This window comes from Saccopteryx leptura, chromosome 7, assembly GCF_036850995.1.
Source record: "Saccopteryx leptura isolate mSacLep1 chromosome 7, mSacLep1_pri_phased_curated, whole genome shotgun sequence".
NCBI lineage: Eukaryota > Metazoa > Chordata > Mammalia > Chiroptera > Emballonuridae > Saccopteryx > Saccopteryx leptura.
In genome coordinates, this window is record NC_089509.1 from 108,019,259 (window position 1) to 108,031,306 (window position 12,048).

The following is a 12,048-nucleotide window of genomic DNA, read 5'->3' on the forward strand; positions in this document are numbered from 1 at the left end:
AACAGCCTTCTAATGTCGAAATGGATTCTCTCTAGACTGCTCTACAGAAACTAAGGTGTGCTCAGCAGATAAAATTCTCATTGTAAATTAATAAACTAGAATTCCATAAATTAAGACACCAAGGTATACTTTTTAAAATCGCCTATTCAGTAAAACAAATTCAATTGTTGGTGATGGTGTGAAGATATTAGCAATAAAAATAAAACTTATAATACGCATATTCCTTGACCTAGTAATCCCCACTTCTAAGAATCTACCCTAAGAAAATCATTGAAAAAGTGAGCAAAGATGAACATACAAGTATGCTGTTTAGTACTGTTAACTATTTAGTGTTTTAATTAAAATTATAAATATCCTAAAAATGTATAATTTACTTTCAACATGGGGTTTGTGAAACTGATGATAATTTAGCCACATACTAGGAACATGAAATTCGGCTGTCTAGGCCAGATTATGCTGTAGGTAAAACACATACACACCCCTACCTCAGTGGACCAACACAACAAAGATTTATTTTTTCCTTGTGCAAAGTCCACTGCAGGTCCAGGGAAGCTGGGTTCCCTGGGATGGCTTGGTGTCTGCTTCCATGACTGCCAATGGCTGAGCCAACTATACTATAGTTAAATGCTCTGCTCCCACTTATTGGCTAAAAGCAAGTCATGTGGCCTGATTGCTGGAGACTGGCAATCCCAGTCAGTGCATGCTGGGACAGCACAGAGCTAATGCCCACAGCAACTACGTAGAGCTACAAGTGCCAACATGGAGCTCTAATCTTTGGAAAGGCAAACCATCCATACTGTATCACGTGGGAATAAAATGCTGCCCCACTAGAGATGTGTCCTAAGAGTGTGTGTTACATATGCAAACATGCATTTAAAAGGACACTGTAAAGATACACAGCCTAAGTTTAATGGTGTTTTTCTCTGAGTTAGCAAACCAAAGGTTTTTAAAAAATCTTTTTTGTATTTTTTGGTATTGCCTTTTTATTTTCCTTTTTTTTTTTTTTTTTATTTGAAAAGACATACTGTTTTGAGAATGAGAGAAAATAAAGCTGTATCTCTTTGTAGCACAGTAAACTGCCCTTTGGGTTTCCAAAGCAGCCTCTTCTCAGGGAAGCTGAGGGGTCACTTCTCCCGGGTCAGAGCCAGCCTGTGTGCTGACAGCTGCTGTGAGAGGGAGACAGGGCACGGACACGCTGCCCTCAGGGCTCTGCCCTCGGAGGGCCTGGACCTCCCGAGCCATCTGACTCCAGGGCTTCACAGACTTCAAAAGAGACCATCATGGCCGCCTCCCTTACATAAAACACTGATTACACACTAGCACGTTAAGCAGGGGGTATGACGAAGGCACGTGCTTGCAAGTCAGACAGACAGACAGACAGGACCGTTCTGGTTTCTTCGTCGGGCAATGGGACAATAATGGCTGGCGGAGGCGTTGCCGGGCTTGAGAAACATGATTTTGGAAGAGGGCACTGGACACACAGCAGCTACAACCCAGGGTCCAGACCAAACATAACAAAAGCTAACTTAAGCAGCAGAGTAACAAGCAGGAATATTTTATTGTACGCATTTTCTCAAAACCCCCCACAAAAACAGAACCCACAAATAGGAGCCACGGACAGAGTTTTCTAGCTCTCTCTGATTCGCAGGGCACTACACCTTAGAGAAACACGGCTAGTCCAGGGACACAATGTTCCCACCAACATCCCCAGTCAAAGAAGACTACAGAAAAAAACACTTTCAATTGTATTCTAATGTCAGTTTGTTGTACAATTTAACTTTGATTTACTCAAAGAGTTATAACAAACTGTGGAAAATAGAGTAGGCATTCAGTAATCTGCTCACAATTAATAAATACAGCATGTATTACTTATTTGCTAAACCTCACGTTTATAATAGGCAGATAGTTTATCATTAATAGCAACCGGCTTCTTACATTTTAAGAGACACCAGATCCAGTGATGGAAATAGAAAGTAATTTCAAGAAAAACTGAGTTTAGAAAATAGCCCCAAGGGTGTGAGCCGCTGTGGTATTTATTGCCTATGGAGGCCAGTTTCAACCGTTTAAAAATGTGGATACCAACAAACTGAACTCTTCACGGGGACAGCAAAGTGACATCGTCCAGAGAATGTTTTGCTTATGTCCCCCACACAGGAGAACAGGACTAGGACATGGCAAACAGAGATTTACAATGAAATGAATAATGGCTCCACCTAATGCTAAAAGGGGATTTCTATCACTGGTACTGATAAAGGGCAATTTGAAAACATGTTGAAAATGAGGAGGTGGCATTTTCTTATCCAATACATGCTAGACATAAACATGAGGGTCTTCTCCACCATCCTGTACTTCTTAATCCATTCGTACAAGTGGGTATTCAGGAATGGAAAAACCAGTAAACGTTACTTAAAGAACTATTTTAAATGACCCGTTTAAGAGTAACACAAAGTAAGGCAATACCTATAAGCCTAGCTCTACTTCCTATGTGCTCAGCCAGTCAAAATGAGAACATAAGTCTTGCCCACCTCTATAAAAAATATTGTGCCATTTGCTACTTAGTGTGTGACAGAGACGCGACAAGGCAGCCATATGTGTTTTCCAACAGAAAAATGCTAACGGGCTTGGGTGGAGAGAAAACTATACGGAATCATCTCCTTTTCTGATACCACACTCCAATTCTCCCTTAAATGTGCATTTCCTCCTTGATTTATCTATATTAGCTTAATCCCCACGAGGTGCCTCATAGTCTCTATGGAATGTTGGGCTTCTTCACTAAAAATTGTTGTAAATAAAAAGAAGTTTGAAAGTTATGGCATATTCTCAGCAGCTGTGATGTTCTGCTCAGTCTATCACAGACATTAAAAAAAAAAAATCACATTCCACAGAATGAAAAAACAAAACCACTGTTCAGCACTCTTCCTAGCGGCAAGGAATTGATCATTGTCCATGTTCGTTTCTAAACTTCATAATATCCCGGCGATAGCACCTTTGTGTGTGCTGATCTATAAACTGAGCTCAGCATTCAGCACTGCCACGTAGAAGTTACCATCACTCGATTTTCCTTCCAGATTATATTAGTAATGTCCATTCTGCAGAAAGCCTAGGTAAAGTTTGTAAAGGAAACATCTTTTGCAGGTGATATAATACAGAAATTACAAAGAGCAACAAAACCCTTCCATCTCATTTTTGAAGGCAAGTCAACGTTCAATGCTGCTCATTCTGACACAGGCTGTGTCTGACCTCTTTCCCCGCCCTTATTACTTGTGTCCCTTGGCCATTAAGATATATCGGGTTAACTGCCTATCAAATGTTATATAGTCCCTCTTAGCTGCTTTTAAAAAAAAAATGGAGTGCGTCCTTAAACTGTTTCATATAGAATGACATGTGGTCTTGATATGATCCCAACATAGCAACGTGGTAGTGAGTTTTTATCAAGATCCATTAGTAAGACTAACAAAAATACTGTTGCTATTTTTAAATTTATCCTTAAAAAAGTAGGCCTCTCTCCATTCAATTCCATAGTCCTAAAATAATAGAAACGTATTATTGTTAAAAAACAATCAGCCAATAAATATTTGAATATTAAAAGTAGGCGCCCCTTCCCCCACCTCGCCCCTATCCCAAACTAAGTGGCCAAAACCCTTTCCAACACCATTTGATACAATAGATTTTGCAAGTTGTTATGAAAGCAATTTACAAATTGGTAATTCCTGTGCAGAGACAGGGTTACCAACTTCCCTCTATGAAATATATATTAATATTAGTTATGCCTACAAGTCAATATTGTTTAAAAAGCTTTGGAGTTCTTGTATGAGGTGTATACTTGTAAATCACCACACTATCACAGGGGCAGGGGTGGGGGGGTCATCTTGGAACTAGAAATAGACTGCGTCTGTTGGGAGGACTCGGCTGTCCCATGGAACAGAAGGGTCATTCCCACCACACGCAAGCCAGAGGCTGGGTTTTCCATCGGTTGTTACTAAACTGTGATGACGAAAGAGTCAGGCGGCTTGTGTGACTCACAGGGTAACGGCACCATAAAAACGTTTTGCCCTCAGAGCATATCTGCGGGGCAGGGAAGAAGGCAGACTGCCTTGGTTAATACAGAAATTTCACAAGTCACACGACAACTGTGAGCTTCGCCCTTGGCATACCGACCGGCAGGAGAAACGAGTGACATGAGTCAATTACGAGGTGCAGATCGGCACTGAAGGGAACAGGTGTCTTTAGCAGTCTGTCCGTAACTAAGTGGAAAGCGTGTTCACATCCTGCCGGTAAGCCAGGAGGCATCTCTGGGATCTGAAGTCCTTACTGCGTCTGCTCCAGACAGAGGGGTCGGCCCCTGTCCCCTTCCCCGTCCAACAGCAGAGTCACAGAGCCCTTGGGGGGCAGCCCGTCTGTGGGCAAGTGTGCTTTAAGAACGTTCTAGGCATTCACTCTTTAGTTCCATTTTTTTTTTCTCTCTCTCTCTCTAAAATGCTTATTTGCTGGATGAACCTTTCGGCGCACGCCAGCTCAGTTTGCGGGAAGTCTCGGTGAAGGATTCCACTCCTCCGGGGAGCTCTGCAGACAACCCTTTTCCACATTGGTCCTTCCAGGTGGGGCCCCAAAGGGCCCCCAACACACCGTTACATGTCGTTTCCTTTTGAAAGTGTTGATCTGTGTTGGAGTGGCTCCTGTCCGTTCAGGTGACAACGGCACTCGGTCCAGGCAGCTCCCGGTCAGTGCGGAGAGAAGCCGGTGGCCAGGCTGCAACCCACCACAGGCGTCATGTCCCAAATCTGCAAGACAGAAGGTGCGCGAGGCCGCACGGGTCACCTGCCTGCCCGTGACAGCCAACACGGTGACGCCGAGAAGGGGGCCCAAACCTCTCCTTTCACTGCAAAACCACCTCAAGATCACACGTGACAAAACACTAACCAGGAAGAAGCTTTTACGTAGTATCTAGACACCTGAAAATTACATCATAGTGATGTTTTACCCTAATTTCATTTTATTTCAAAAGAGTTCACTGGGAAAAAGTCCTTTTTTTTTTTATTATGAAATAACATATGTCATAGCTTCACAACTCAAAATCGGTACTAAATATAAGTTACTTTCAGTTTCTGTATCAGTGGGAATTAATGGGGGGAAAAAAGTGTGGTTATTTCTTACGACCGGAAGCCCTCTGCCCAGGGTCAAGGGACATTAGCAGGGGAAGGAGTGACCAGAGCAAGGGCTCAGTCTCTGGCCGAGGGTCAGCTGGAGAGGGGAAAGCTTGGGCTCGCTCAGCCGGACAGCTCAGGGGCCGCCAGGCAAAGGGAAATGCCTTGGGGGTGAGCCACGGCCAGGGCCTGGACACACGGCATGCAGTTTGTTCGGGCTTTTAATTGGCTATGGGCTGCTTCCGGGAAGGGAAGGCATGCCTGGCCATCAGAAAGCGATTCTGGAGTAGAAATGTCTTATGCCCATTCACAGCATGACGAGGCAGCAAATCTACCGAGATGCTAATTGCGACAATTAAGCAGGTTACCTTCACAACGCGATCGGTCCCGCAGGTCACCATCAGTCCCCTGGCAACATCCATGGACATGTGGGAAATGTTATGTTTTCCTTCATGAAAGGTTGCTAGAGAAGTCCGACTACCAGAGAGAAAAGAGACCATTCAGAACTCACCTGACTGTACCTAGAGCTAAGGGATACATTTTCTCAGCAACACAAAGCAAAGACAGTCCCCTGAACAACACCTGTGTGCCTGCGTGGGTCCACTAACATGCAAATATTCTTCAAGAAATATGTGCAGTATTATAAATGTATTTTCTCTTTGCTATAATTTTCTTACTAGCACTTTCTTTTTTCTAGTTTACTTATTGTAAGAATACAGTATATAATATATGTAACATAAAAAATGTTTAATAGATGGGACATAAAAATGAGATTCAGAGACATGGACAAGAATGTGATGGTAAGGGGGGGGAGGGGATGAGGAAGGGGAGAAAGGGGGTGGAGGGAGGGGAGGGGCACAAAGAAAACCAAATAGAAGGTGATGGAAGACAATGTGACTTTGGGTGAGGGGTATGCAACATAATCAAATGTCAGAATAATCAGGAGATGTTTTCTCTGAACATATGTACCCTGATTTATCAATGTCACCGCATTAAAATTAATAAAAAATATGTTTAAACAGTTGTTTATGTTATTAGCAAGGCTTCTGGTCAACAGTAGGCTTTTAGCAGTACATAGGTTTTGGGGAGCCAAAAGTTATTCACAGATTTTCAACCGCCAGGGCTTCAGCACCCCAAACCCCCATGTTGTTCAAAGGTCAACTGTATTTATAATAATAGTGTTAAAATTTCCTCCCAAGAATGTGTGACTACAGTTTTGAAAACTAACTTTATAATTAAAAAATGAGAAAAGCATAAGTTGTAAGACTGTTTTATAAAAGATCTATAAAACACCCCAAATAACTGGTTTGGGTTTTTGGTTTGTTTAGTGAAAAGGTACATATTCCTTGACATAAAATCAAGAGCCTTCCATGTAGGAGAAACTGCCTTGCATGAGATCGGACAGTGCGGGCGACACACTCGCGGGAAGGCCGTCGGCTTCCGCCAGACCTCTCTGCCGTCCCGCGAGCAGCCCTCTGCTCTGCCGTCTGCAGCCCTAGCCTCCACCACGAGCTCACCGACCAATGCCCAAGGTGCCCACTAGCTTTCCAACGGGGGCCTCTGCCCAGGTTTGCCCGTCTACTGCTTTCAAAGCCAATTCAAAGGGGAGGGGGAAAGAACCATGGTTCTGCCCTAACGGATCTGCCTGAGTCAGGACACAATGGGAAACAGGCAGAAACATCTCAACACAAATAGTTACGTAAGAAAAGATCGCTAGGTCAAATCTTGGTGGGGAAAGGACCACTGGTCTCTAGAGTTGCCCTAGTAATTAAATTTCCGTGCCCATGTGAGCAAAGGTCAGCGCGTTAGATGCTTTCTGGAGAGAACCAGCTCAGCCACGGCCTCAGTGTGCACGTGGCTTTGACCCTGCACAGCATCGTGGGTGGCGCGGGGGTTCAAGAACGTCCACTCAGTGTCCCGGCTGGTCCTAGCAACATCACTCCTTGCAGTGTTTCAGGGAAATCGGTCTTACATCATAAAGCTGGAATGGAATCCTCTCTCTGGCAATCGTTTATAAAATCAGGAAGAAATAAACACGTGGGTAGAAGTGCATCCGTGCAGAAGTACTCCCCATTTCGAATGCACAGTAAGACAGAGACGTGCAAACACTCACTCCTCATCTTTGATGGAGTCGTAACAGGAATCACACATGCGGACCTGGAACTCGAAGCCCATGACGGGGTAGCTGGAGCGCTTGCTGCTGCACTTCCCGCAGACGGCCTGCCCGCACTTCCGGCAGTGATGCTTCAGGGCCGTGGAGGGAGGAGAGGGAGGGGTTAGCTTTTGCTCTAATGTACCTGGTGTCCCTTCAGAGCAGGGGAACGGGTGGGAGTGAGGAAGACTCGCCTTGAATTATAATCACCCCAATTCCACGCAGCAATTAATAAGCAAAAGGTAGACAATTTCAATATTTAACAAGGATTTCCAAACCTTACTGTGTTGAGTCAGATACTGCTTTTTTCTTTGCTCATATTATGCCTTAATGTCAACAAACATCATTAAAACCAACTTCATTTATGAGCCCAAATGACTAGAAATTTTGGGAAGGTACAATCTATTCCTATGTCAAAGGAAAGTTATGAAATAAGGTATTAAATGTAATATGCTCTTATTAAGGAACCAACATCCATAATTAGATATTGTACTATTTATTTTAGTCTTTCAAATTGTGACTCTGGAAATAAGCTTCAAGAACATTCCAAAATAGTCCAGTTGTTATAACTGATTTGGATGTACTCTTTTACCACTAGAAGAGCTGCACATTTCCTCTCCCATTAGCTGTTAACTCATAAGAGTACAATTAACTTGTGTTTCCTTCAGAAGTAGGGACCTCTCACCCACCAATCACAACGTACTTGCTGCCACCAGACACGCACTGTGGAACTAGGCTAATGAGACAACTCAGATGATATTTGAACATTGTATGTGCTAAAATAACTCCTGCGTTGCCTGACAGCCTCATATTAGACCTTACTAGAGAATAGCTTTGTAAGTAAAATCATAGAAAGTTTATTACCACACACAAACTTTACGCCAATACTTCATAGGGGTGTAACCAGTAATAAAATGAGTCAAATTGGCATTCATTTTTACTTACTTGCACAATTTCATATTAAATCTGAGTTTCTACCTTCAAGTCTGTTGAAGAAATATAAATACACACACACACACACATACATACATACACACACATATTTTATTTTATTGTAGAACTTTCATATTACATGAACGTCTAGCATGAGTATCTTTGGCGTGTACAGGCTATTTGGGGCATGTTTCTTTAATTTAAAAAATAATAACGAGTACTTGAAACATGCTTAATAAAAATATTCCTGGTAGGTTTACGTGGAACAATTTAGGAGTAGTCTAAAATTATTAGTGTGTAGTATTGCAGCGAGGGCTAAAACGTTACTCTTGATCTCTCTGTGGAAGCATAAGGCTCGTGCGCCCTAATTCATTCCGACTTGGCGCTCAGCTAGCATGAAACGGTGACTTTACAACAGTCCTCAAGAGAAGGAGCGGCATTGCTCCACACAGACTCTCGGGCTTCCCAGGCATCCCTGCGTCTCCAGGACGAGCAGCGCAGGACAAGCAATGGGATGTCAGGTCACAGTCCCCCTGGCCCCAGGAAAGGTCTGGCTCATTATTACCAGACCATGACGGTGACATCAAAAAGTATGGATCAACAGCATTTATAGGGAAAAGTGTGATTCCAAACAAAATGACAGATTAACTACACACACAACAAACTGTACGAGGAACCTGGCAGTGATTCAGTGTTGGCCACGCACCTGTCTCAACCCCAGGGTCTTGGTGTCCCACATCTGCTTTAAATTCCAGAAAAAGGGCTGCTCGCACTTCTGGCAGGAGTCACTCTCTAACCACTGGGGAGCCTGGGCAGGGAGAGACAGAGCATCATGAGCACGGCGACACTCACACCGACGTCTCAGACACCCGCACAGCACCTCTAGACATCGCCGGGGTCATTAAGAAAGAATTCCTCAATATAGTGTAGCTATTGCCATATTCAATATTATGTTTGTGTTTTGAGTAACCTTTATAATTTCAGTAATGTTTACAGGATTGTTCCATTTTCAAACTCATAGATAAGAGGAAATCATCCAATTTCACTGTGGAGTCTTAGAGTTGTCTTTGTCTATTTCATTTTTATGCCAAAGTTGTTTGAAGTCTTCAACCAGTTGAGCAAAACCCCATTTTTTGCAGAATCTGGGAAGCTACCATGTGGGGCAGCTTGTGGGGTCAGCGGGTCACTAACAGGGAGTTCCTGTGGGTGGGGATTACGTCGCACAGAGAGTCCGCCCCCTTCCCAGGGCTCCGCCCTCCTGTGCACCCACACAGCCGGCCCGCAGACCTCATACAGCAGTGAACTCGCTGCTGAATTCTCTGTGAACTCTTCTTTCCCCCCACTGACCTGCGAGTTACTCACTGGACGTACTCATTTTTATACACGTACAGCCTGTCAGAGTAGGTTCTCAATGAATTTTTGTTGAAACAGGGCAATTCGAGTCTCGAAATGACTTTCCTGAAAACTTAGGGAGTATTTCTCTAAACAAAACATTACAAATTATCCTCAATAACAAGATGACCCTGTTAAACAGCCTATTTAATGTCACTTATCATTATAGACTGATTATATAGTATAAAGGAAATAAAAATAGGAAATATGAATTTCTGTAAATTAAACAAAACAGACCAAGAAACAACCTTCAACTCGAAAGTTAAGACTCGAGAAAAATGTATCTGGTAAGAAGGGATCGTGGCGGGAGAAGCACAGACACCGAGTGACCCGCACAGAGGCACAGAGAGCGCAGGGACCCCGGAGCGCTCTGCAGGAGCCCCACAGGGGGCGCTGGTGCGTCAAAGGGTGAGTGCCCCTGCTGCTTTGCTTCCTGTTGCACCACAACTGCTAGCTTCCCTACTTCTTATTTCAGACGTGTCACTGGAGCTACTTCTACGTAGGACAGCCATCACAAAGGTCACCCTTTTGGGGGGCAGGGGCACTCACACACAGAATGAAGCGGACTGAGCTGGAAGACAGGTTTTCTTAAATAACGGGAGCCACGCTGGGCATAAGAAGAGGAGACAGACAAAGAGGTGTGTGCCTGTGTGGCAAAGACTGCTGTCCCGATGGAGGGTTACTTCTCATTGTGATCACTGGGAGAGGGAGGGCGGTGTGGGAATACTGCCTGTGAATGCTGTCCCTGAAGGACAGCAACGACATGGCAGGTCCTGCTGCCAACAGCATGGGGACAGCTGACTGCAGGAAGGAAGGCGGACGCCGATGACCAGCTTTAAGTTTCCGAACACGCCGGTGTGACTCCTGCAGCCCCACACAAATGTGAAACAACACACAGTGTAGGATGTGTTCAGGACAGCACCGTTACTCGAGTGTGAGTACACACCTGAGATGGCTGTGAGGACCAGTGGGTCAATCTCGTGACGTGCTCACACAGTGCCCGCTATACAGCGAGTGCCATAGGAGGCCAGGCAGTGCGCCCAATGTTTTCTATGCCTTATTTTGCTTAATTTCCAGCACAAGCCTAAGAGATTCAGAACAACATTACCACCACTTTACAGGCAAACAAACGGTGGCTCAGAGATGGAAGCAACTGTCCAGTCAGTGAGCAGGTGGAGGTCCAGGCAGACCCGATGCTGTCCACTACGCTCCACACGTCCTGTCCATGCGGTCTCCCCATTTCCACAGGTGAGGGTCTCCACCCGTGGCTCTGGGACACAACAACCGACAGAACCGAGCCCCTGCCCTCAGGCAGCAATGCTTCTGGGGCTTTAGGAAAGAACTTCACTTTGTTGAGCTGGGAGGTAGAGGGCACATAAGAATAAAAATATGCCTAAAATAATTTCAGATAAATTAAAAACCCATATTAGAAATAATCAGGCTTTTGACACACATTTTAATATAAGGAATACCCATAATTTTTTTATGTTAATGGGATTAAGTGTTATGTGGTAAACCTGTGATTTTCAACCAGTGTGCTACAAGAATTTTTAAAACATTCAATACTGACCATTCAGTCAGGGGCATTGACCTCTTTCCCCTTAGACTGTCAAATTAAAAAAATGACCATAGCCATCATAACAATAACTGTCCAGTGTGAATGAATCAAAATTATACCTATATTTTTTGTCAGATTGGCAAAATACAAATCTTTTTGGTATGTCCCCAAATTTTAGTAATTAGTTATTTGCAATAGTATTTAGTAATTTAGTAATTATGTGCCACGAGATGAGGAAGATTGGAAATTGTTGCTGTAATCTATCATGAAACATCCTATTATATGCTAATTCTGTAAGGAGGAAAAGTTTCGTTTTGTGCTGATAAAAGCAAAAGAGAACATTCCTCAAGTATTCCAACCATTTCACTCTCTTTTCTTTTCTACATCTTACTCCATCTGCCTAATCTGGACAAAGATGATGTAACAAGAACAACCCCATGGGACTTTTGCTCATTTATTTTGCACTAATGCATAAAATATTATACATTCTGCAACCTACTAGTTTTAAATGAAGTTCTCTTTTCAAGAGGATTCATCCTGATTATTGTTACTTGCTCATTTGTGTTTCACGCCTGCTTCCAGAAAGGAGCCCCTGTAATTCCGACCTGGCAGGGAGGTACACCTGCTTCCAGCCTGCACGTGTAGTGCTGCTGGCACAATGGCTTAGACGTGCTCCCGTCGAATTTCCAGGTGACTCCGAAATTCCAGGCAAGAGAATGTGGGGTAAGTTCTCTACGCCCCTGCCTAATTGTATAAGACCCTAACTCAGGGTCAGAATCTTATATATCGTAGGCTACTTACTTCTGAACTGATATTTTCCCAGCTAGTAAAAACACATTACTAAGAATGATGCAACTTTTTGGCACAAA

General features: G+C 43.7%; 1 protein-coding gene across 2 annotated transcripts in view; it reads right to left on the reverse strand.

Annotated features, from left to right (window-relative positions):
- Positions 1 to 1,539: 1,539 nt before the first annotated feature.
- Positions 1,540 to 12,048, reverse strand: part of WDFY1 (WD repeat and FYVE domain containing 1) — a 45,070-nt gene continuing 34,561 nt past the window's right edge. For both annotated transcript variants that reach the window (XM_066344937.1, XM_066344938.1), the window contains 4 exons: positions 8,936 to 9,037; positions 7,258 to 7,388; positions 5,513 to 5,621; positions 1,540 to 4,781 (listed from right to left, as the gene is read on the reverse strand). In XM_066344937.1, the coding sequence (XP_066201034.1) occupies positions 4,722 to 4,781; positions 5,513 to 5,621; positions 7,258 to 7,388; positions 8,936 to 9,037 (402 nt within the window). In that variant the 3' untranslated portion in view covers positions 1,540 to 4,721. The remainder of the gene's footprint in view (positions 4,782 to 5,512; positions 5,622 to 7,257; positions 7,389 to 8,935; positions 9,038 to 12,048) is intronic.